Raw genomic sequence first — 26,820 nt, forward strand, 5'->3', positions numbered from 1 at the left:
CATTATAGGACCTAATATCTCACCTCCTCACCTGTATTTGACTTTTCCTATCTTCATTTCTTCCTCATGTCATTTTTATGCTAAAATTTCATTATGTCACTTATTTTTTATTGAAAACATTGATTTCACTTACAAAGGAGGATTAAGAAACTGTCATTCAGTGTAATGCAATAATCCCCACAAAACAAAACCATAAAACAGTGTACAAAATTCATGTCTGGAATAGTGATCTCAATATTGTACTTTAATTAGTGGTATCTGGAAACTGAGTGTACAAGCAGAAAATCATTTCTGTTAGCACATTCTTTGGTGCTTTTGTTTATGACTGAACACAGTCATAGGTATAAAAACTGAATGTGTGCCTTACTGCCAAGTGGGGGTTGTTGCCTGGAAGAAAACGAAGATCAGGGCAAACTGTTTGGACAGGCATCTGAATTCTGAGCAAAATGTAGGTCTCACCACATATATCAATGGCAACATGAACAATATGTTGTTTTCTTTTGGTCATTATAGATAATAAAGGAATTATAATGTGAATGAATCTTTTTTAATGAGCTTATTATTTAGTGGGCTTGTTACAGAGACTTCAACACAAAGGAAAAACACTGCTGAAAGGTGACATAGAACTACTACTTCACTTGCCTGCTGTCAGAACACTAACACAGAGACTGAGGATACAGCCATATACTGGATGATTCAAAATAAAAGAACAAATATCAACTGTTTATTGCAGGCAAACTACAAAACGTAAAAAACACAATGTACAAGTCACTGGATGGAGGAAGGTTCAAAGTTTTGACAACAGCTGTACTGTTTTTTGTTTGTAGCAACATGGTGACTCCACCATATGGGAACTCATTTTGTGTGTCAGAATTTGCACGAAGTCAACCCACTGTTCAAGAGAAATGTGCATTCCTCACACTTCACAGTTTTTTTTCTGTAGGGGTACATAAGGGAGAGTCTTGGAGCCACCTATGGCAGCTGCTCTTCAAGACCTGAGAAATTGAACTGTTGAAGCTGCCAATTCAATAAACAGGGATCTGTTGATTCATGTGTGGAATGAAATGGACAACCAATTTGATGTTTCTCTATCAATGCACAGTGCTTGCGTTGAGTGTATGGTATAGTGTCTGTGGAAACAAAAAATTTGAACCTTCCCCTATCCAGTAATGTGTGCAATGTGTTTCTGTCTTTCATATTTTGTCTGTAATAAGCACTTGAAATCTGTTCTTTCTTTTTGAATCAACCTGGATATGTGTCAGCTTAATAATATGCAGTGTTTTACAGAGGATCACTTAATCTGTGGGGATAGTTTAATATTCACACTAGCTATGGGGAAGGAACTTCCTTCATTTACAGTTCTTAAGCAAGAAATTATATACAATTACACCATTTAGTAACAACTTCAGACTTACAGGTTGAGGATCATAGACACACTGCCGAAAGCCAGATGTGGCTGTTCTCCTCAGAGTGCGGCCAGGACTACCACATGTAAGTGTGACATTCTCTCTGAATGGAACTAACACACTAGACTGGTCTTGTCTCACTACTGTGAGTCCTTCTGACTTGTCATCTGGCAGGGACACACACTGGGCATCTGTATTAACAATTAATTTACATTATACTTTCACTTTAATTAAGCTACATTAACACAATCTTATTAACAATTTAAAACTATACTAGAGACAATGGAATCAACAGAAAATGAGAAAATCTATGACTTTTTTTTTTCTTTCTGTGTTAAAGAGATGAAAGGAAAACACGTTTAAAATATCTAATTGAAGTATTCGACATGGGAACAATATCTCACCACACATTTCGTATAAACAGTTTCTGTGGTAGAAGACTCTAATACAAACTGTAGAATGCACACTAATATGGTAAAGATGAAATAAAAATAGATGACAAGTATAATTATAATACTGTAATAAGTATTTAAAATATTAATAAAGTGACCAATGTATTTAGTAATAATCTAGATTAGATCGGAAATAAAATAGGTATTGAGCTGCAGCGTTTATCTGACTTCGCATGCATTCTTAAACTTGCATTAATTCACCATGTACTACTTTCATCTGAAGTAGTGACAAATAGACTCTTACATTGGCATTCTGGTACAGAGCCATTCCACAGACCCGCTGATGTGCACAGCAATGATGAAGAACCAGACATAACGTAGCCAAAGTTGCACTGGAAGCTGACGAGATCTCCGAAATGATACATATCCTACAAAAACATTGCTGATAAGTATAAGATCTCAGAGTATCAATGAAATGTTTCACTATCTGACATATGAAACTCAGAAATTAAAATACTTTACCTTTGTTGATAAAATCAAGCCATTCTCTGGTGCCTGTAATGCAGGACACATCACGGGTACACAACTCTTGTTACGCTGGAAAATGTCCCCATCCCTCTCCCCTGTTTCAGAAACCGCAACAGTAAATCCAGCAGTTCCATTCTCAGTAAAAAGCTCATACCCAATGTTGCATACACAGCTAAAGTTTCCTGGACTGTCAAAGAAACAATGAAGAACAATGTAAATGCCATGAGAGTGTTTCCAAAAACTATGTTCAGCATTACTTTTGTGAACTGTGTTGCAAATTACCTGTTAATACACTTTTGATCACAGCCACCATTATTGTCCAAACATTCGTTTATGTCAGCACACTCCAGCCTAGTGCATCCCATGACTTCAAGTCTCAAGCAAGGGGCACCGACATAATCCTTAGAAAATAACAATTATAATTTCAGTGATTGTTATGACATTTAAAACATTACTTCAGATTCTGGTCTATACTGTATAATAAAATGACTTTCATTCACTATCTTCCTTACCTCAATACATTATTAAGGAAACTAGAAGCAAAGAAACATTAATAAAGGGTGCATCAAAATGGACTTCAAAACTTTGAAAATTCATACAACTTACAGACTTAGTCTCGATGTCCTCTTGAAAGAAAATAGATCAAGTTTTGACTCATATGGTATGCTAGTACAGAATCACACCGGCTGAACTGCTAATGGCAGTTGCAGCAAAAATGGGTGCCTTTACTGGTACTGAGTGTGCTCGCTGTGTGTTTTGGTTTGAAGAGTCGAAGTCTGTGACAGCTGTACAACTTAACTTTTGCACAGAGTATGGTAAAGATACTCCTAGCTGGCCTGCTATTTACGAATGGCACAAGTGTTTTCCTCAGGTCGTCCCTGTGCATCTAACAACCCCATAGAACATATGAAATGATGCTTTGTGAATTGTCCTACAAAATCAATCTTATGTGCTTCTTGAGCACTCAGCATCCCATGTATGACTGTTTGGTGTGTGTTAAGAAAATGGTTACATCTCAAATGATACAAATTTACAACGGTGCAAAAACTGAATCGCACTGATAGGATTGCTCATATGGGCTTTTGTGTTCAAATGTTTCATTGGTTCGATGAAGACTTCATTGGAAATATTACCTTTAGTGACGAGCTGACTTTTCACTAAGTGGTAAAGTAAATAAATGCAACTGCAGGATTTGTGTTAGTGAAAACCCCAGAAAATTTCTGGAACATGGATGTGACAGCCCAAAAATCGATTGTAGATGGGATGTGTGCTACATAACCAACAGAAGACACAATGAACCTATTTAGGTGTAAGGTACAAAGCTTGTATTTTGCTACAAAAGGACACCAAAACCATGTCTATAAGTTAAATGAATAAATCAATATGTTTTTCAAAGTTGTAAAGTCCTTTTTTATACACCTGCTGTTGTGTCATACAATAGAAGCCAAAATCAACATACATTTAAGGATTAAAAATATCAACTGTGAATGTTACACAATTGATGAATACTCAAAATTAATTTTCATAGATGTATGTTATTGGTTCTATCTTGAAGGAAATAAAAAAATCCTCAATATGAGCCGTTTTTCATATTTTTAGACTAAGATAATGAACAATACTAAAAATAAGTAGGAACAAACACTAAAGCTGCTATGAGCAATGTTGCAAAATGGACCATTACATTTAATTTTCACTTCTGAAACACTATTTTAAAGAAGTAAAAAACTATGCAGTTTCTAACCTGGATTCTGAAGCGTACGTACTGAGCCTCAATAGGCACCGGCAAGTTAAGTACTGACAGTGTGGGTTCCAAAACTCGGAACTCCACTGGTGTACCATCTGGATTTGTGTAGTCACGGAAAATGTCTGTTAAATTGTCAGTGTACTGAAACAAAAGATGAATATAATTGTAATAAAAGCTATTAAATGTCTTTCATTCAATACATAAATTGAGAATATAATGTCTGTTAAATTGTTAGTGTACTGAAACAAAAGATGAATATAATTGTAATAAAAGCTATTAAATGTCTTTCATTCAATACATAAATTGAGAATGTAGGGGAACATCAGTACAAATTATATTGAAGTACAATGAAATACTAAAATAAGACTCAGCCATGTGCAATAGTTAAAAAGTGCATGAACAGGATTGCTTTCTCAGATTACTTCTTGTTATTTTTTGCCAATTGTATTTACTGCTCTTTTGAAAGATATGATTTTCCCACTTTGAATAATTTTGAATGTTTACTCCAGTGTAGTCTGTGTACCTCCCTAATACTACAATATATTCTGTGAGTATTGTTGGGAGTTATTTGTGGCAAACTGTGAGAGTTGCACACATGAAATGAAGAAAAGGAAAGAAAAAAAGACTGTTGTTATATAATAATTCATTTAGTGGCAATAATTTTACATGAATTTTTACATCCTTTCTTTTTGTAGTCACCATTGTTACTGGCAGAACTTGTAGCTTGCTGCTCCATGTCCTCCTGCTACTATCTTTTGCATTCACTGTGTCAGTGTTATATAATCAGTATTATATGTGAAGGCTTTCCTTCCAAGCATTGTTTACAGTCAGTTCCAAGCTTTAGGTAGAAAGATCTGATTTGAAAGAAGGTGGCAAAGAGTGTTGCCATGGAGGAGCTGATGACAAAATGTTTTGCACACACTGCTTAAACTGCTTATAATCTGTAGCCAGAAGGCACAGTGCTATTACCAGAGTTGTACATCTTGATCTGCTTTGCAAAAGAGTTGTAAAAGTAATCATCCATCTTTCATCCCCATACCAATGAGTTCAAGTCATTCATCATCCATTTCCTCAGCAATATACATTTGAGTATTCACTATGATTAGTGAGGTGACTGAGTGACTTTAAGTGTAATAAGGAAAATGTAAGCCAACCAAGATGTTTCAAAATTTTAATATGCCTCATTCTATTTTTTTTCTTCAGCAACTGTTTACTATTTCACATACATTTCAGAACATATCTAATTCCTACTCTGTAGTCTTATCACACTCACATGTAATGTTACAACAAACTACTAAAACGTTCAACTTCAATATTGCATTATCAACAACAGTTTTTTGTAATTTTGAAATAACTCTGTCAATTATTTTTATTAAATTCTTCACATATTCATTCCTTTTTTCAAGCCATCATATTTTTCTGCCAATTGGGTGACATGTTTCTCATATGCAAGCAACACCACTGTTTTGCCAGAAAAAAGGAATTTACTTTCTGGGAAGAGTATGTAAAGAGTATAATTTACAGTTACCACTAGGAGAAACTAAAGACATGTCTTTCAAGGATAAAGACCTCATAAGCACAAAACATTTAAGTGATAATGAAATACAGTAAAAAATTTTAATTATTTAGGCTGTGATATTATGGACGAATATGACAAAGGATGTGGTAAACACACCAATAAAATTCAAAACCAGGGCGTGAAAAATTAAATATGGAAAGAGCATTACTGTTCTTGTTTTACAGAATGGAAATAACAAGGGAATTGAATTAATTTAGCATTAATGTGATTTCTTAATATTGGGGAAATGACGTAGCTGACTTAACAGAAATTGAAACAACAATATTAGGAATGCTTTAAACACAAATCCAAGTTGTATACATTGATATTATCAATAGTCTGTTATTAACAATCAAAATCAGAATAAATCTGAAGGGAGAAGAAGTCAAGGAAGACTAAGGAGAAGATGGATATGGCAACTGGAAAATGCTTAATGTTTGATACGTAGAAGAAGATGAAATGTAGTTCATTACAATATTAAACAAGTTGTAGAACCAAAAATGATACTTTTAGTTAAGCTGAAGCTTTATTATCTTTCGTAACATGTATCCATCACACTTGTTACAGAAGTAACTTACTGCTTTCTGAGTAACCTTTGAGATGCATTAGTCAACACATTCCACACAACTAAAATGTAAACTGGGACTTCAGAAAGTAAGTTACACAGGTCATCTCATGCTAAGACAATTGCGCAACATGAGAGATACAAGGATAGAAGAGAGTATGTGTTCTGGGTTTCCTGCAGACACAGTTCTACTGTGGTCTACATAACAGGTGCATTACATTTTGGGAGTGAAATGGCATGGTAACTGGAAATGTACCCCAAACATTAGGTACACAGAGCACTATGATACTTGTACACAAAACAACAAAATGCACAAGTATTAACCATGAACAGCTGACAGTATATGGACCTAATGCAATGTTACATCCTTTCATAGTGAAATAGTGTCAACAATTTGATGAAGGCCTCTCACAGGTGGTACTGTTGAATGATAAGGACAGCCATTCACATCACAGATGACAATGTCCAGGCAATCCAGAAACTCATGCACAGCAATCACAGATTTTCCGACTATGACATTCGTTTAGTGGTACTTGAATGGCTTAGTGACCAAGGAATTAAACGACTGGTAGAACAGTCTGGTCATTGTTTACTGATACTTGGTGACTGTGTTGAAAAATAGTGTCATGTATCTGTGTCACTATGAAGTGTAGTGCAGCATTCAAAAAAATTACCTGGGGTGCCATAATAATGCGTAATTCCCTTTTTGAAGTCCTCTCATAAATACATTGAGTCACAAAATATCAGCTGAATGCATTGATGGTGGAATACCAACCTGTATTCTCAAACCTGAAGTAAAAGCAAGATTGCCGTCAGCACGAGGCACGGTCTGAGTGCGGAAGCCTCTGATAATAGTAGGAGCTCGAAGATCAAGAAGAACCCAGTTGTTGTCTGGTTCTACACTGTTCCCACACCATCCATCCGGATTATTCAAGCGGATCATCTGAGATGACAGGATAACATTAAATCATTATATTTTCCCAAAACTTTTTGCTTTCATCACAAAAAGGACATCCACACAGTGAAACAATATTTTCTGTAATTTAACTGCAACTGGAAGTATTTAATAAGCTTATTTGCTGACATAATTTTTTATACATTACAGGTAAATAATGCTGCTAAATTCACAGAGCCAGTTAGATGTCTTGTATCTAGAAACATTTATTTCTGAAATGTAAGGTTAGTCCTACAACCCAAAATTACTATGTTAGTTTCATGCTGATACAAATTCTTAACAACTTACAGCCAATATATGAGATGTGGAAATTGAATCTGCTTAGGTGTAGTCAAACAGAACAGCAATAAAACAAATAGAAAAATATTTCAGGCATTTAACTTTTTGAAGTAATGAATAATATATGTAAGATGGGAAACAAAGCCAATTTAAAAAATCAAAGAAAAGAAGTGCAGGTAGTTTAGGATCTGGTTTATGAGTCAAGTGAGAAACAGATGGAGCTGACAAGAAACCAGAAATTATAACTTCTACTTCCATCTTCTAGCAAGTAGGAGACTAGGTTATCATTGCATAAATAGTTGTATAAAATGACATTAAGCACAGACTCCTGTTACATGAATCATGGGCAATAACAGTACAAGAAAAAAACGTAATATAAATATGTGTTCATTACTTCCACAATGCAAGAACTTCTGGTCTTATGATTATTTGATACTGAATGATCAATTTAATTTCTTACATTCTTATTATATCCTGGTTCGCTGCCTGATACAGTAATAGCTTCATCGGGGATTCCTCCAGTGGTAAGTCCCAAATCAGTGACAGGCCGGCATTCCAAGTTTGGTGAAAATCCTTTGCGACAGCGGCAATGGAATGATCCCGGAGTGTTGATACATTCACTTGATGCCAAATCACACTGACTGTTGGAGCATTCATTAACATCTGTAAAAAAAATTAAGAAATGTTCATTAACTACCCCAACTATTTTGATAATTCTCTCCATGTATTAACTGTTCTTTCCAAATAATCAATATTTTTTTAATATTTCCCATTTCATGTTTTCCCATGTAAAGATATAAGGGAAATCCCAAAAAAGTAAGCTCTCCTATTTTTTGGGACGAAGAGAAACTGTTAATATGGTTTACATGTGAATGTAGGCTTTCCTGGTGTGTACTGCTAAAGATATCTTCTCAGGCTTCCATCTAGATGGCTGTGTTCAAATTCTGCCATTTTTCTATGAGTGTCATTTTCTTCACTAGAAGACGATGAGAATGATACTCACTGAAACACCAGAAGATGATGAGAATGTCTCTTATTGAAGCAATGCAGAATTTGGACACAACCATCTGGAAGGAAGCCCAAGAAGATTTTATCTGTTAATATGTATGGTAGTTGGCCACACTGTTGTGAGCGGGACAGCCTCCACTCCCAAATAAGCATCATCCCGCTTTGTTCAGACGTTCAGTCTTGTCTTGGCAGCCATTCAGAATTAAGTTCCTCTTGAACGCTACTGCCAAGTGTGAAGTTAGCATAGATATTTCATTTTTGGATGCAAAAGGGTTTAAATTGGTTGAAATCCATCAGCAATTGATGGAAGTGTGTGGACAGTCATGCATGGATGTGGCATAGAGAGTTTACAGCTGGTTGTACTGAAATTCATGATGAAGCACGAAGTTGTAGGCTATAAATTTCCAATGAGACAGTGGTAAAGGTTGAGGAAACTGTGTAAAAATTGGAGGATCACTCTGGATGCTCTCTGCATTTTGGTTCCTGAAGTCTTCCGAAGCACCAATCACAGGATTGAAACTGAAAAACTGCAATATTGGAAGGTGTGTGCAAGCTGGGTACCACATATGCAGGCAGAAGATCACAAAAGGCAACAATTTGATTCTTCCTGCAAATTTATTTGCCCCATGCAGATGAAAACGACATCTCAGATAAGAATCAAGGGTGACAAAACCAGGGCTGTGGGTGGTGGCATCCCTCTTCGGCCAAGATGCGAAAATTCAAACAAGCACAGTTTGCCAGTAAAGTCATAGCGACTGTGTTTTTTGGGACCGGAAAAGGCTACTGTTGATTGAATTTCTGCCTGCTGAGACAACAGTGAGCACTGACAGGTACTGTGAAACACTGAAAAAACCCAGAAGGGCTAATCAAAATCACAGTAGAGGAAAGTTGAGCAAGGGCATAAGCATTCTCCACAACAACAATCTCCCACACATTGCTCATCAAACTTGTAAAAATTTGGTTGGAACATCATCACCCACCCACCATACAGTCCGAACTTGGTACTGAGCACTGCCACCTGTTTTTTTTTGCGTTGAAGGAACATTTGTCTCCACAGTGGCTCTGCTCCAATGACGATGTGAAAACTGAGGTTCAACGCTTCCTGAAGGACATGGCAGCGAGCCATTGTAAAATTGCTACAGTGCATTGACCGAACTGGTGATTATGTAGAAAAATAAATCATTTGTCATCCTTTAAAATGATGTAACTATTAGAGAAAATAAATGATTGTTTGCATATCTAAAAATATAGGAGACCTTATTTTTGAGATTGAACTCATAAATAAGGTCACATACAGTATAGAACTCTTACCTTCACAGGTTGGGGGATTCAAAAACTCCTGATTACTGCTGCATTGCATTATATTTGAACCTATCAACTTGTAGCCCTTGTGACACTGTACTCGAGCCTCATCTCCATAGTAATACTCCCTGGAGACGTCAGTTATAAATCCGTTCTTTATAGAAGGAAAGTTATAACATCGAACACCTGCAACAAGTAACATATGTAGAATTGGAAGTGGTTTGCCTACAGTAAGAAGTCAGAAAAATAAGAATCAATTTGATTGAAATGCGTGATATTTAAACTGTATCTTACGTGAACATGTTGGTACACTTCCAGACCATGTTCCATTGCTCATACACAAAATAACAGGATGACCACTACGTGTGTAGCCAGGTTCACATTCATATCTAACAATAGTACCATAACTTCTACCGCCTCCATTTAGTATTGTTGTATTAGCGTGAGGAGACTCTGGCAAAGGTGCACACTGAGATGCTGTGAAAGGAAAAAAAATACAATTTTCATAAGCTTAAGAATAGGTTGATTAATTTCATTTTAAGCAGTTAATAATAAATTTGTGACTAGTTTGAAGGTAAATTTAGCATTTAAGCACATAATCCAATCATAGATATGAATATTACCTAAGCAAGTTGGCAGTCGTTCCCATCGACCATCTGCCAAACAAGATATACGTTCTAGTGGCTGCCCTGAAGGAAATGCAAAGCCCGCATAACACTGATATGTTGCCTCTCCACGATAGGTAACATTTGTGGCACCAATAGAAAATCCATTATCTATCTGTGGCACAGGACCGCAATAAACCTCTGAAAATCAAGATAAAAATATACTGAGAATCATGACAAGATTCTAAAAACTATACATTTCTTATATACACTTTACCAGTTCACAAAATGTAAAATGAAATCATCCTATAAAAACGTCCAATTCCTTTGAGCATACAAAAATACATTGGTACAAACTGAATACAATATTCTTGTGTTTGCTTTCCTATTACCTGCAAAAACATCCTGCTGGGGCATTAATTACTCAATTACAGAACTTAATTTTCATTTATTTCATAATAAATTTTTCCATCTCTGATATAACTTATTTCATTTTTACCCTAATTTCCATTTGCAATATTTGATTTTTTTAAATTTTCATTTTCAAAATTACCTTGACATGGTGGGATGTAGTCAACAGACCAGTTTCCACCAAGCATACATTGTGTTGTGATACGTGAACGTCCAGTGGCAAATTCCTGACCCACAGGACAGGTGAATGTCACCTGTGTGCCAAATGCTGTATCTCTGCTAGAAGCTAAGGCACCTAAACCTGGCTGAAGAATTGGGCAATCTGCAAAAGAATACATACATTAGAAATTTTTATTCTCCTATCACTGCAATTTCAATAATTCTGAATTCTAATTCTAATAAATTATTGCTCACTACACATTGACAGCAATGTGTGATTAAAAACACAAAGAAAAACTGCTATGACTTACTGGTAATCAGGAGCCAAGAGATATGAAATTAGTGTTATATCCTAACTTTCATCCATTTGCTTCTTGCATCAGAGCAGACATTTAACAAAAATACCACAGAATAATTTCAGTGCTTTCTTTACCTGCAGAAAAAGTAGCTTTCCAACCCAAGCTGTTATGCAAAGCATCAGTCACAAATCTAACCAACATTTCTCCACTGGATGCAGTAAGTGTAATGCGAGGTACAGCATTTGCTGTGAAACCATTGCCAGGATGCAATCGCAGGCCACTAATGCTTGAACCATCAAAAACCTGGTTGAAGCAAATGTAACACATTAGTATCTCACAAATATACTACCTCTGACACAATTTTACAAATAAGTTAATCAAGAAAGTAAAACAGTACAAACACTATACTAACAAGTTTTTATTTTCCATGTAAGTGACACAACCTCAAATCAGCTTACATATGTAACTGAAATCTGTTTTCTGAAGAGAATCAGAGGGCATATGATGTGTGCTGCTACCATCTGTACTTCATGTGTAAATAAAACATACCTCTGCAAGAATTCTTTTTTATATTTGGCAAAACGCTTCCATTATTATTAAAAGGTATGGACAGGTTTATGTCAAAAGAACTTTTATCAAACTTTGCATACCAGTAGCAGTGAAGAATTTACTTATTCACCAATCCCTTCTAATATTTTTCATTTGATTCCTGGTAATGTGCTTACTCAAAAACTTACCAGTTTTACAGCTGAATGATACATCCTTGTCAGAGCCTAAAATTCTTATCAAAAGAAAAAAAATTAAAGATGGGCCATGAATGTTATTTTAACATTGGCTGTGGAATTCAATAAGAGTGCATCATTCATATTTAAGAACATTTGCAAGGAGAGCATAACAGTCAAGTTTCAATGGTTTTTGAGTACTGACCTTTTAAAACAGATCAAGGTCAGTAATTATTCATAGAACAGGTATCTGTGTTAAAAATATTCAACCTATTTCTGCCAACTAGATGAAGAATGAGAAATATTCTATGCCTAGAACAATTTACGTGTCTCACAAAGAAGAATTCACAGCTTTTCTCTATGCCGTCTCTTCAAAACTCTTTCCAGACTGTATTCATGCTGGTTTTCAGTAAAGTAAAACAGAGGAAAATGTTCAAAGTTCTGCACAAATGATTTCAGTTTTCTACGTTTAAATATTCATTGGCTACATTGGAAAAAAAGCTATTCATGTAGCAAAACAGAACTTAAAGCATTTACTTTTTTTCCTCGAGAACTTATTTCATTTAAGTTGTGCAGGAGATTTCAAGTTGATGTTCATGAAAAAGCATATATTTTGTTATATTTTTTGCTCATAAATTTGTTTTGTAGATTTGGTATTAGTGTATGTCTGAACAAATCATCTTTTCTGTTGATAGTTGAATTATTTTCCTCACTTTCAAATATATTTTTTAAATTTCTCTGACATCCACAAAATCCCTGCACTGAAGGAAACATTCTGAAGCACTAAAGCACCAGTTATTAGAGGTTCACTGGAAAATATTTTATGCAATGTAATTACAGAACAATAATTTATCCAAGAAAAATAGTCCCTTTTTATTTTCAGGGAAAAGTGAGATGAAATTTAAGCTTCAATAAAATAAAATATAATAAATAACAGTGTAACTAACCTGCACAAAATCAGACTGATGCACAGTAAAATTCTCAAATTTTAGAGAAAGTGGGCCACCACCCGGTTTTTTCAATTTGAACAAGCATTCTTGATTGCTAGGATAATTTGTAATTCCAAATGCAGGCGAAGATATTGTGCCATTTTCAGCTGTAAGTGTTGCTTTGCATCCTAAAAATGATTAATACAATTAGTGATTCCAAGAAAAAACAAAAACTTTCAACACATAAAATGTTACACCATACTATTCACAGAAGCACTAATCCAGCCAGTTACTGGAGAAAGTACAGTTCAACACGGACTTGAAACCACCAACAGCTTTACATTTTTAATGCACATGAGAGTTTGGTGTAGAGGTGAGAGCTCTGTTAAATGGACCATTGGATGGAGTGGGTGAAGGATTGGGTAACCTTATATGTGCAAGCTAATGCATACCCAAAATTACATCACGTGACACTGCCTCATGAGTAATGCTTTTTATAGAGCTCAGAAATAGTTATGTCTAGAACAAAGAAGAAGAAAGAAAATTACCTTGTGAGTAATTAATTTTAAACCCTCTCCTGGAGTCTCCAAGACTTGTTTTAAAGTACAGATATAACTTGTTTCCGGTTGATACTATAACTGGTGGATTGTCTTCTTTGGAACCAGTTAGCCTCTCTATAAGCTGACTTTTAGGACTGTCACCATTTCTAATTAGAATATAATCACGTTCAACTTCCAAGTCCAAATCTTCTATCTGAAAAGTATAACAAATGTTGTATGTCAAGTACTAACAAATGATTATCCATGTTCACTTTGGAATTTGAAGAAAACAAGTACATAAAAATATTTCTGAAATGGTTATGTAATGACAATTGAAAATTCATGTTTACTGGAACTTGAACCTGAATTTCGTGATTATCATGGGCAGTCAGGTCAGTTAATAGGCCATCTGAGCCCACTTACAGCCCTCACTCAAACTTTCATTGCCAGTAATGTTTCCTCCTATGTTTTTCAATCATTACTGCCACAGGCTCTCACATGGAATGTTTGGGAAGAGCACCTCAGCGGAATGTAGTGCATTTAATTGATTTCAAAGATATTTTGATCTACTTTGCACTTTGTAATGATGCATTTTGTTTGTTTATTAAAACAGTATACTCATGGTTAGCTAAAATATTATGACATTTGCAAATGTTTACATGCAAATATTTTAACCTCAATGTAACAAGTATTTCTTTTTTATTTGTCCTATTCTTCAAATACCTTTCTTTTTCAGTGGTTGATTGTTAAAAGTCCCTTTATGTACATAGACTGAAGCGACGAGTGAAAATTTGTAGCAAGGCAAGGAATCACAGCCGGGTCTCCAGCTTACTAGGCAGATGTGTTAAGTCACTAAGCCACTTTGGCACAGCGGTTCACACAACTGCACGTATTACCCTGGTGTTCCTCCCTCTTCAGTCAAAATTCTCACTGTTGCCCCAGTCCACTTAAAATTCCCCCTTACGCACAAACAGAAATGCCAGGGCTCTCCAGGTTCTGAAACAGCACCTCAGCATCAAATGTAAATGGAAGAGCCAGCCTGAAACTGTGGTGTAGCTACTTACACAAATGAAATGACACAATTTCAGAGACTTTACTGGTCTCGTACAGATATGAATTTGGATTGAGGAGGGAGACGTGCCAGGATAATCCACGCAGTTGTGTGAACCACTGTGCTGAGGTGGTTAATGCACCTGCCAAGTAAGCAGAACTGGGTTCAATTCCCGACCTTGGTACAAATTTTCACTTGCCACTTCAGTCCGTATACATAAAATCATATCTGTTTGAGACCAGTAAATTCACTGAAATTGTGTCATTTCATTTGTAAAAGTTACTTGTTCATAAATAAGATTTATTAATCATACCTTCATTTCAGCTTTATTTATGAGAACATACTCAAAACTAACATAAAAAACTTCCATCATCAATTTTATAAGCATTAAGAATACGCAAGCATAAGCCTAGCAGTATTTCCAAATATGTTATTCCCGCATAGTTAGGATGAAGTAATGGTATAGCAAAGATAGTCTTCCATCTACCCACTGGAATAGGTATAATAATATGCTTTGACAAAGTTACGTATTTATTGTAAATATATGGGAATCATATATACAAAATGATGCTTTGCTATTCCCTATGCTAATGCTTATCTAATTTATGATGTTGTCTTTTGCAGGAATAAGCAGTAATGAATTAATTTAAAACTAAGATGCATTTAATAAAGCTCAGAAAAACTATAGAAATAGACTAGATTTTAAGAATTTACATGTTAGTATTAGTGTTAGTTTAAAGTTTGCATACAAACTAATGAATTCGAAGTTTTAGCATGATAATAATTACTGTTAACTTAATTGCATTTTGTGTTCTAAACAGGTATTCAAACCTCAGTATTAAAAATACAACCAACAACTGCTGAAGCATGGATTTTTTTAATACAGTATGTGGCTGTCTTTTTAAATACTGTATTGGACAGCATTAATTTTCAAAATACATTCTGACAAAAAAAATTGTATCTTATTAGGTCATGTTTCACAATTAAAAATTTTGCTTCATCAAAAATGAAATAAGTTACCTCAAGTGTTATAACACGTCCCATCTGTGTTGTAATAATGTATAGGCATTCAAGGCCACCAGGATAATCTTGAGGATAACCAGGAGATGTCAGAGCTTGCGGTTGATTTGTTGCACGCACTGTTCCCCCACATGTTTGTGGTTCAGTCTTCCATGACGCCCTGTAAACAATTGCCACAGTTTTTTTTTAATAGCAGCTCAAATTAATGGTTCAGAGATGATTATGCTGTAGTATTTGTAAATACTACCTGAATCCTTTTTTCTCCACTGAAGCATCAGTGCTGAACTTAATTATCATGAAATTTGATGCAGACACAAACAATTTGCTGCTGAGCTCCATTTTTCCAGACAATGTTGCAAGATTGACAGCATTATCTTCTGTGCGTCCACCAACAAGTATTTGTACTGTATCAAATGATTTCTCTGTCTCAAAATCTTGAAACTACAGAAACATAAAAAGGAAACAATTTTAACTTCCACAATAATTTCCAAACCAACAAACAATACAATAATTTATGTTTGTGCTGAAATATATTCCACTCCCTTTAATACTTTCAATTAATACTCAAATGTTATACTTATTTAAAGAATGGTTGTTACTCTCACAGTAGAAACTAAAACAATGACACAGGCTGAAAATGTGCTGCTTATAGAAAAATAACACATCCACGAATTTTTCCACAGTAGAATATTTATTGATCGTCAAACAAATCACCTGCAGTAGGATATTGTGTCCTTGTGGACCTTCCAGAGTCCACTTGCAGTCAGAAAGGGGCTCATATTTCTGTGGGTAATTGGGACTCTCAACAACATCCCCACTGCTTGCCATGTAGAAATGACAGTTTGATGGACAATCAAGCTCATCTGACCAGTCCCCACAGTCATTTTGCTTGTCACAACGGAAAGCAGAATTAATGCATCGTCCATTTGAGCAATGATATGAACCTGTGATCAGAAATTTGTGCTTAGCTCATTATGCATTTTGGCATAATCTATTAGGCACTACAAGATTAAGTCTTCATATTACTGTTAGTATAATGTGTTGAATGGGTTACAATACACCATCTCTATAAATACATTTCTTATATTATAATGCCTAATAAATTGAGGTACTTGTGTTTGAAGTATTGAAAACAGTGATAACTATTTTAGTTTTTGACCAATGCTTTCAGAAGGAAGCACACTAATAGCATCAGCAGTTTACCTCATAAAACAAACATCTAAATAAATTACTTACAAAGAAAAAATAATATACAGTTGAAAGTGGTATCTTACTGTACTTTATAGTTAGATTACTATGACCATCAACTGAACTCTTAAACTGAAAATCTCATACCTGCAGGGCAAGCTGTTGCTCTGCACAGGAAAGGGAGGAGTGATCCACATGTTGTCAATTCCCATGACTGATATTCATCATTTATCTTCACAGCTACACATTCACCATCCTCAGGAGATGGTTGATTTAATGCCCAAAATCCTACAATTAATAATGGCCATTTAGTTGTAATAGCTCAACAGGGTAAAACAAACCAGAAATTATACTGAAAGATATAAATTCACTTTTAATGTTATCCACACATAATTCCACATATTTGATACTGTGATTGATAGTGTCTGTTGCCAAACAACACCACTAATCTACTTGCAGTGCGTCACCTTCCTAAGCAGAGAAACTATCATACGTCTCTGATCAAGCAGAATTATCTGAACAACAAATCAACTGCACTTATGAAAAACTGACCTGCATATTGTGAGACCAGCAACCCTGCAGCAGACTCAAGTGTATTTGTACGGAGATCATCAAGGGCAGCAAGTCCCAGCCAGTATTGATGACTACTGTGATCTCCTGGCTGAAGGCTACGCAATGCTACACTTGCTGTATAGTTATTTTCAGCGTAAGATTCCACCAGCACGAGGTCACTGCCGTACCTGTTCCACAAGAAAAAGGAAAATTTAATATGTTGAACAATTGTAAGTAAAAATAAGTAGACTTACATGAAACAAGGAAATGCAGAATTACGACCATGTAGCTTCTTTGTCTGATGATCTTAAATTATTTAATTATTACATAAAAACACTAGAACCAAATATATGTCGCACAAAATATGTGGTACATAATTACTATTACCATGACTACTGTGATATACAGTGAGTGAAAAAAATACGGACACACTGAAAAAACACTACATTAACATGTCTAATAAAGTGTAGGAAACCTGTTGGCATTCAAAATAGCTTCCAGTCACCTTGAAATATTTAAGTGCAGATCCTATATCGTATAGCACTTTATGTCCTAAGTGGTTTATACCATCATTCCTGCAAAACAGTAGCATACTCAGGTAACTATAATGTTGGTGAATAGCAATCACACACACTTTTCTCAAAGGTAGAAGACAAACATTCAATAATATTGAGATCTGGTGACTATGGTAGCAAGGGGATATTCGACAATTCAACCTCATGCTCACAAAACCAGTTCTGCATGATACAAGTTTTGTTTAAAGTGGCCCCGCCATCTTGAAGTAGAGGAACACTACTGGGGAACAAACACTGTATTGTAGGACAGACCTGATCAGCCAAAATGGTCACATAATCCTAATTCTTGGCAGTAATGTGACCTTGCTGAGTAACCATGGGGCCCATGGAAACCATGATATGGCTGCCCAAATCATCACTGAGCCCACTCTTTGAACATAAACTCTGTCAGAAGTTGGAAACAGTGTGCAACAAAACTCGTCCGACCAAATGACTTTCCTCTGTTGCTCTAAGTCCAGGTTTAATGGCCATGGCACCACATTTCACAGGCATCTGCATTAATAATGAGTGGTTTTGGAATTCCAGCTTGCATTGCAATGCGTGCTGCTTATGGAGCTCCCTTCATGTTGTCTTGGTGCTGACTAGGTTTGTGAGTGAAACACTCAGTTCTGCAGTGACTTTCGCAGCTGTTGTTCTCTTATTTTTCATCACAATCCTCTTCAATGACCATCTGTCATGACCACTAAACAAACACTTTCATCCACAGTTTGACTTAGAGCAGCTGATGTTTTCCCTCTTTCCCTGTATGTGGTATCAATCTTTAATACTGTGCCTCATGAAACACCAAACACTTTGGTAACCTTGGTTATGGAACCACCTGCCATATGAGCACCAGCAATTTGCCCATGTTCAGATTCACTTAGCTCCGGCATAAGGTGCTCAGCCATAGCTACACAGAACACTGTTCTGACCATGATGGACACTTGCAACGTATTGAATACACTACACAAGCGGCGTTCATTCCTGGCTAAATATGGCAGCCCATCCTGCAGACTTCATCTACATCTACATGGATACTCTGCAAATCACATTTCAGTGCCTGGCAGAGGGCTCATCAAACTTGTCTAGCATCATGTTCAAGCATGTATGTGTCGCAACGTTTCCATATTTTTGTCCTGTCCCATTGTCGCAAAATAAAAGTACAAGTGGCATGAAAACTGTAACCGACATATTTAAAATGGATCAGAGTGACTCAGTTGTGTATTGCTTCACACTGTAATTCTCTAATGAAAATAAATCTTCATTGAACCACTTCTAACAATAATTTAACACGTCTTAAAAATTGTTATAAATAACATCATGTTGCAAATACTTTTAATACGACCTCCTGTTGATTTGAAAATTTGTGAGTCATGTGACCAAGAGTTAAACCAGTACTTTTTCAAAGCAGACAGGTTGTTGCAACAACAGATACCATTTGTTTATACCACATACAGAAATGCATCTTTCAATAAAGGTAGTGTACATGATTAATAAAGATAGTATGTATGATAAACGGTGTGCCGATGTACAAAAATCACATGAAAAAACTATCTATGATAAGTGCATTTGTATTTCCAAACTTCCTCTATTATCAATAAATGACAATCTATTTTAATGGATATGCTGATATTATTATAATTTTGGTTGTTATATTTAATATTCTTCTTACTATTATCATTAAACAAATTCTTGTTTGGATGTGTTCATAGGAAAGCAACCCAGGTAATCATGGGCAACTTTAGCATTTGTTGTTTAAACCCAAAGCTGACCAAAGCATCTAACAGTTAGTTTATTTACAACATCATTTAACTATTCTGAGAAACTTGTGCATCCCAAAAATTCATTCAGCATAATTGCATTGCATTCCATCAGTGTGTGCATATTATAGATAAATTCCTAATGATGTACTTGTAAATTACATTGGAATGTATTGTGACATTTGTATAAATTGAAAGATCATATTGATAGTCAGTTCCGTGGGTGTGGCAATGGTATTTGACAATTAGAAAAACATCTTTCAGAAGACATTTTGCATTTACAGTTTTGCTAGTCCTGAAATGTAAACATTAGGCAAATCAAAACATGATAATAATCTTACTTACCTCCTGCAGAGCTCGACAGCTTTCTCCCAAGAATGTGGAATACTAAAGAATTTGTAACAATGTAGACCTCGCAGTTCCCATCCTGAAATATAAAATCAACAAACATTTGTAGAGATGTAAATTACCATAAAGAAACAATGAAATAGTGCTTGCCCTCTGAATAGCTCTTCCTAATAATGATAACAATGATTCATATTTAGTTAAACTGGAAAGTGATGTAATATTCCGGGTTAATTAAATGTGGATACAATATTTTTGAAAAAAAAGTTTTATATTTGTGATGTACTGCCAAAAACTTCATGCAAATTACTATAATGCTGACTGAACGTGGAAAATTCCCATCAATTACATACTGATAGGTCAAAATACAATTTTAAAAAATCACATATTACATCTTGTGATAACTTGGACTATGGGAAGGTCACAAAAACATTATTTCATAATATACACTCCTGGAAATGGAAAAAAGAACACATTGACACCGGTGTGTCAGACCCACCATACTTGCTCCGGACACTGCGAGAGGGCTGCACAAGCAATGATCACACGCACGGCACAGCGGACACACCAGGAACCGCGGTGTTGGCCGTCGAATGGCGCTAGCTGCGCAGCATTTGTGCACCGCCGCCGTCAGTGTCAGCCAGTTTGCCGTGGCATACGGAGCTCCATCGCAGTCTTTAACACTGGTAGCATGCCGCGACAGCGTGGACGTGAACCGTATGTGCAGTTGACGGACTTTGAGTGAGGGCGTATAGTGGGCATGCGGGAGGCCGGGTGGACGTACCGTCGAATTGCTCAACACGTGGGGCGTGAGGTCTCCACAGTACATCGATGTTGTCGCCAGTGGTCGGCGGAAGGTGCACGTGCCCGTCGACCTGGGACCGGACCGTGCCGACGCACGGATGCACGCCAAGACCGTAGGATCCTACGCAGTGCCGTAGGGGACCGCACCGCCACTTCCCAGCAAATTAGGGACACTGTTGCTCCTGGGGTATCGGCGAGGACCATTCGCAACCGTCTCCATGAAGCTGGGCTACGGTCACGCACACCGTTAGGCCGTCTTCCGCTCACGCCCCAACTTCGTGCAGCCCGCCTCCAGTGGTGTCGCGACAGACGTGAATGGAGGGACCAATGGAGACGTGTCGTCTTCAGCGATGAGAGTCGCTTCTGCCTTGGTGCCAATGATGGTCGTATGCGTGTTTGGCGCCGTGCAGGTAAGCGCCACAATCAGGACTGCATACGACCGAGGTACACAGGGCCAACACCCGGCATCATGGTGTGGGGAGCGATCTCCTACACTGGCCGTACACCTCTGGTGATCGTCGATGGGACACTGAATAGTGCACGGTACATCCAAACCGTCATCGAACCCATCGTTCTACCATTCCTAGACCGGCAAGGGAACTTGCTGTTCCAACAGGACAATGCACGTCCGCATGTATCCCGTGCCACCCAACGTGCTCTAGAAGGTGTAAGTCAACTACCCTGGCCAGCAAGATCTCCGGATCTGTCCCCCATTGAGCATGTTTGGGACTGGATGAAGCGTCGTCTCACGCGGTCTGCACGTCCAGCACGAACGCTGGTCCAACTGAGGCGCCAGGTGGAAATGGCATGGCAAGCCGTTCCACAGGACTACATCCAGCATCTCTACGATCGTCTCCATGGGAGAATAGCAGCCTGCATTGCTGCGAAAGGTGGATATACACTGTACTAGTGCCGACATTGTGCATGCTCTGTTGCCTGTGTGTATGTGCCTGTGGTTCTGTCAGTGTGATCATGTGATGTATCTGACCCCAGGAATGTGTCAATAAAGTTTCCCCTTCCTGGGACAATGAATTCACGGTGTTCTTATTTCAATTTCCAGGGGTGTATATACATATATATAAAAGTAACTCCTTCTGCGAAATGAAATATTTTCTCATAATTTCCACTGTGAACAAGAAACAGGGTATAAATCTTTTATGGCTAAGCTTATCGACAAACCACAACTGACTTGTAACGTGACCTGCTGACTATGGATGGATGGATAACACTTGGGATTAAAGTATATTGTGCAAAGACGAGAGCTCTACCTGTTTCAGAACAAAATGTAGTCAATGAGTTGAAACTCCATTGCCACCAGTACTGTAAAATACCTCAGCATGTTGTTATAAAGGTGAAACACATACACTATGTTCCAGAATAAAACACTCTAAGAGTAAAGCAACAACAATGTGGAATATCATTAAACAGGAAAAAATCAAAATAAGAATCCAAATTAAATTTAGCTCCCAGAAAGCACCCCTCGCTGAAATTGTGACACATTCAAACTATTCACCACCAACTTCAATATCACTTCTTTGTAGTGGCAGCAGCAGTGCACACAATAACAAGCAACAAAATAAAAACACACTAGATTTAGTTGTGTAGACACCGCAGACACTGACAGACATTAGTTTAAAAAATATGCAAACCCTCAGAACACCATGACATGCATCTACTACTGATTCTGCAAGCCGTGATAGCGATTTGAGCAGAATAATAAAATTTTTATGTCATCTTTAAAGAAATCGCCCTTAATCTAGCCTTTTAATTATAAAAGAATCCTGAAGACTTAATTATACTGCAACAATGTCTACATATAAAACTAGTGACAACAAACTGCTTTCTAGACACATTTCACTCCTTTTTTTTTTATTTTGAGAACGTTATATATGATACAATACCTACTCATTTTTCTGGATGTAACTTATTAACTGCCTGTTAGTTTGGAATTTTGGCGCCTTTCATTTCATCGTGAAACTTTTATGTTTCATCCTCACTGGTTGCAAACATTTCACATCCGTAGAACCTTTGCTATTCAAATCTCTTAATTACTTTTTCAGAGTTAGGTCAATGGCGCCAACCGCTCATTTCCATTTTTGTTCCCTATCGTCTTTGATTAAACGGGGTAAGGCTTTGAGGTAAGATCTCTCAATTCCTGGCGAAACAATGGCTTCATTTGCTGAGAGCCCCGGGCATTTCATCATTTAATCAGACAGTTGGCCTAAGTCCAGCCACACCAGCAACCCCAATATATTTCACAGGGACAGGCAACTGTCAGCACCTTGTCAGTTACAAATGAACTCAGAAGTTCATCAACACTGAAAATGCTTTGGTTCATGGCGGATATATCGGGTAATTTGCAAGCCTTTGCAAATATTCACACTCGTGTAACCTAGTGGATAGGCCTTACCTACTAACAAATTATGTTACTAAATGATTTGTGCGTAGCGAGGTGGCACAATGGTTAGCACACTGGACCCGGCATTCGGATGGACGACGGTTCAAACTCGCGTCCGGCCATCCTGATTAAGGTTTTTCGTAATTTCCCTAAATCGTTTCAGGTAAATACCACGATGGTTCCTTAGAGAGGGCACGGCCGATTTCCCTCCCAATCCTACCCTCATCCTGTTTGGTACCGCCCCCAAATCAACCAATCAACCACCCAAATGATTTGTAATTACCTAATGTCTTTTACAAACATGGTTTTGCAATAAAAGTTTTATAAAGCTGTTTATGTGAAAAAATTCCTATCTACAAAATGTAACTATGATGTAATTTTGGCTTTTGACCTGTCACAGGTATCCCTAACTTCACCATTTTCGTCGAACTGGCTATTTCTAGCCTATGTATACAACTAATCAAACTGTTATAGAACAAAAATAAGGTTCAGACTGCTACGATTTCTGGTTATTTTGATTAAAAACTGTTTTTTTTCTCTTATAATTTACAATTGAAAACTAAACAGTGATATCACTGGTGGAAAAATAAATTGAACTACAGATGATGAAACATATTTGGCTCGTGTATCCCACATGCTTAATCTGTAACTCACGAGGTAACTTTTCTGTAACGTATACTATGAGGTGTCTCTTAGACCCATACCTTTAAACCAAGGTTCAAGCTGCAAATAATTTGAAAATTTAATCCATGTTATGTAACACGCATTGTTACAAATATATAACTGATGTTTAAATACTCCTTGTTGATTTTATTGCACTAAATAAAGCCAGCAGAATTTTATTTTTGTATCACGCAAAATCACATATTTTAGTGAAGCTTTCTCAATAGTACACATGAACTATTAGAGAACTGAATTTTACGTTCTGAAATATGATGGTATCTCGGTAGAAAGGAAATTTTCACATAAAACAAATTTGCATACATGAACTCGCCAGCCAGAATAAGAAAGGCTGCAAAATCAATATTCAGTACTAAGATCTACACCTTTCTTTACCACCACTCAGAACATATTTAATTTTAACTAACACTTTTAAGTATTTTGTTGGAGAAACAGTAAGGTACTCATCACCATATTCCTGAAGTTCTTCCTCTGAATGGTCCTCTCGTTCGCTAGCAGAATTGTGACCACTGGCTATTGAAACATCGTTATTTTCTTTGTCTACTTCTTGTTCCATGTCATTGACATCATTCTTCATCTACTGACTAAAAATTTCGTCGAACTTAGAGTGCGTAAAATTGTCACATTCTTGCGAACACACTTTGTACTGAACTGACGGGGCGCGGTTTAGGAGACGCCATCACATGTCAACGACACATGTCAGTAACAATCAAATAAGACGATAACGCAATTGACAATAATAATCTGTAGGTTGGTGATAAAAGGAAGGTAGATGGTGTATAAAACCATTCCGCCGTGGTGTAGCCAAGCGGTTAAAGGCGCTTCAGTCTGGAACCGCGCGACCACTACGGTCGCAGGTTCGAATCCTGCCTCGGGCATGGATGTGTGTGATGTCTTTAGGTTAGTTAGGTTTAAGTAGTTCTAAGTTCTAGGGGACTAATGACCTCAGATGTTAAGTCCCATAGTGCTCAGAGCCATTTGAACCATTCCGCCGTAAGTGACCTACAAGAGCGACTCAGAAAATTCTGGCGTGGCCTGAGAGACCACACCTCGTGAGTTAAGAGTTGAATATCTTCACTCTGCCCTGTTGTTAATACAGAGAATAGAATAGGTTACATGATTTGCTTGTCTTTTTTGGATGTATAACTTGGCTCGTCGCAAACTCCTGAAGTTTCGTCTACATCTTTCCCTTGATGTGATTTATAGAGCATAATAAGGGAATGGTTGTTTAGAATTCAAATATCGACAGGGGGTAGCAATGTTTATAGTTGTCAACAAATGCACTGCTTCAGACACCACAATGCCTTTAAAACAGCACTTAATGCCATTTCATGGGATGCGTTTATTGTTTCCTCACAATAGGTAAAGCAATGAATGGACACATTGTCAGAACTCTAAAGAAGGAATTCATGTCAGATAATAATCGCAATATTAATATGCCTTTCAGTGGCAAATCAGTTTCATTAAAAAAAGTATTACAATGTTTATGGCAAAATTATTTCACACCTGCAGCAGTGTTTAAACAAGCTATGCAACTGAAATCCTCTCCTCTACGTATAATTACTGAGCTCTACTCGTGTATGAGCATTAGATTTCAATAACGTATGTGAGGAGTAATTACGTTGAACATCTGAACAAATTTAAGGCATTTCAAATTCAATTACGCACGTAACATTTTCTGACATGTTCGTGCCTTGTGACAGCTTTTGTTTAATAGATTGTTGTCTGCTATCTATGGTTGGTTATAATATGGTTGGCTGCGCCGAAAAATCTATCAGCACCGACCTATACGTTCGAAGGAGTTACTCCCGTCAGCTAACTCTGAAAAAGTAATTAGAGATTGGAATATCAAAGTTTCGCACAGATGTGAAATGTTTGCAACCAGTGAGGTTGAAACATAACATTTTCATGATAAACTGAAAGGCGGCATGAACGCCAATAAGGCAACAGTCCTACAGGACAACCCAATATGCTACAGTACTTGTGCATTCATTCATTTCGTACAGGCCATCTTTGGGCCACGTTATTTCAACTGTCTTGCTTTACGTGTTCTGTTGTTTGCCCACCGCTCCCGCATTCGTTCTCGGGGTTGTTCCTTCCTCTCCTGGGTCCCAGCCTTTCCTGTTTTTAGTTTTGGCTATCAAGGGTGTTCCCGATTTCTTTAATATCTTTCTCTACCTCTGTGATCCAGGCCCATTTTGTTTTCTTCTCCTGAAAGTAGGTGATCATATGATTGGTGAGTCTTCCAGGGCTCATTCGGGTCATATGTCCATAAAACATAATCCTTTTCCGGATGGTGTAGGTTATCTTCTCTATGTGGGAATAAAGTTCATGACTATGACATCTTCTATATTCCCCATTCTCTTTGGCGGGACCTAATATCTTTCGCAAAGTCTTCCTTTCTTTGGCCTCCAGTTTTCGATTAGGCCTTTTTTTTTTTTTTTTTTTTTTTCAGTACTAGGCATTCAGAAGCGTACAAGACCTCCGGATGGATAACACTGCAGTAATGCCTTAACTTTGACTTGAACGATACTGATCTTTTGTTGTAGACGTTTTTGGTTAAATGGAGTACTTGTGCATGTTATAATTATCGGTATGAGTGTAACAAAGAAAAGAAAACCCTCTCTAGTTTGCATAGCCACTGATAATCTGTTCAATCCAGTTCGAACAAAGTAACAACAACAGTCCAGTCGACTTTGTTTCTTTTGATCACAGCCTGTCGAGTGCCGATTCCAATAATTATAATTGTCGCGCAAACACAGTGTTAGATATTCATTCTTCTCATATTACCTATCCTCCATAAACACGGTTCAGCAGTTGCATAAAAGATAGCTCATTGTCGTGCTTACTTAACCTGCGTTAAACGAAGGTTATTTTCGCCTCCTGAACACTCCAGTAAATAAATCACGGCCAAAACGAGATTTTTTAGCCGGTAGGGAACAGATTTTTCAGCCAATTCAAAAATAGACGTGTATTCATTCATTTCGTTTAATTTACTTCAAAATTAATACTTTGGGAACTCGTGGTTTACATTATGTTGCAATTCTTCTGCGTATAGCAGTCATT

General features: G+C 37.0%; 1 protein-coding gene across 4 annotated transcripts in view; it reads right to left on the reverse strand.

Moving 5' to 3' along the window:
• LOC126329244 (sushi, von Willebrand factor type A, EGF and pentraxin domain-containing protein 1) overlaps positions 1–26,820 on the reverse strand; it is a 505,108-nt gene that overhangs the window by 297,073 nt on the left and 181,215 nt on the right. For all 4 annotated transcript variants that reach the window (XM_049996139.1, XM_049996137.1, XM_049996136.1 and 1 more), the window contains exons 5-24: positions 19,872–19,953; positions 17,213–17,400; positions 16,808–16,948; positions 16,187–16,416; positions 15,720–15,913; positions 15,473–15,632; positions 13,411–13,615; positions 12,881–13,050; positions 11,346–11,514; positions 10,896–11,075; positions 10,361–10,543; positions 10,032–10,214; positions 9,747–9,923; positions 7,888–8,090; positions 6,969–7,136; positions 4,068–4,211; positions 2,609–2,727; positions 2,321–2,513; positions 2,103–2,226; positions 1,416–1,597 (exon numbers count right to left, since the gene is read on the reverse strand). In XM_049996139.1, the coding sequence (XP_049852096.1) occupies positions 1,416–1,597; positions 2,103–2,226; positions 2,321–2,513; positions 2,609–2,727; positions 4,068–4,211; positions 6,969–7,136; positions 7,888–8,090; positions 9,747–9,923; positions 10,032–10,214; positions 10,361–10,543; positions 10,896–11,075; positions 11,346–11,514; positions 12,881–13,050; positions 13,411–13,615; positions 15,473–15,632; positions 15,720–15,913; positions 16,187–16,416; positions 16,808–16,948; positions 17,213–17,400; positions 19,872–19,953 (3,395 nt within the window). The remainder of the gene's footprint in view (positions 1–1,415; positions 1,598–2,102; positions 2,227–2,320; positions 2,514–2,608; positions 2,728–4,067; positions 4,212–6,968; positions 7,137–7,887; positions 8,091–9,746; positions 9,924–10,031; positions 10,215–10,360; positions 10,544–10,895; positions 11,076–11,345; positions 11,515–12,880; positions 13,051–13,410; positions 13,616–15,472; positions 15,633–15,719; positions 15,914–16,186; positions 16,417–16,807; positions 16,949–17,212; positions 17,401–19,871; positions 19,954–26,820) is intronic.

Source organism: Schistocerca gregaria, chromosome 2, assembly GCF_023897955.1.
Source record: "Schistocerca gregaria isolate iqSchGreg1 chromosome 2, iqSchGreg1.2, whole genome shotgun sequence".
Taxonomy (NCBI): domain Eukaryota; kingdom Metazoa; phylum Arthropoda; class Insecta; order Orthoptera; family Acrididae; genus Schistocerca; species Schistocerca gregaria.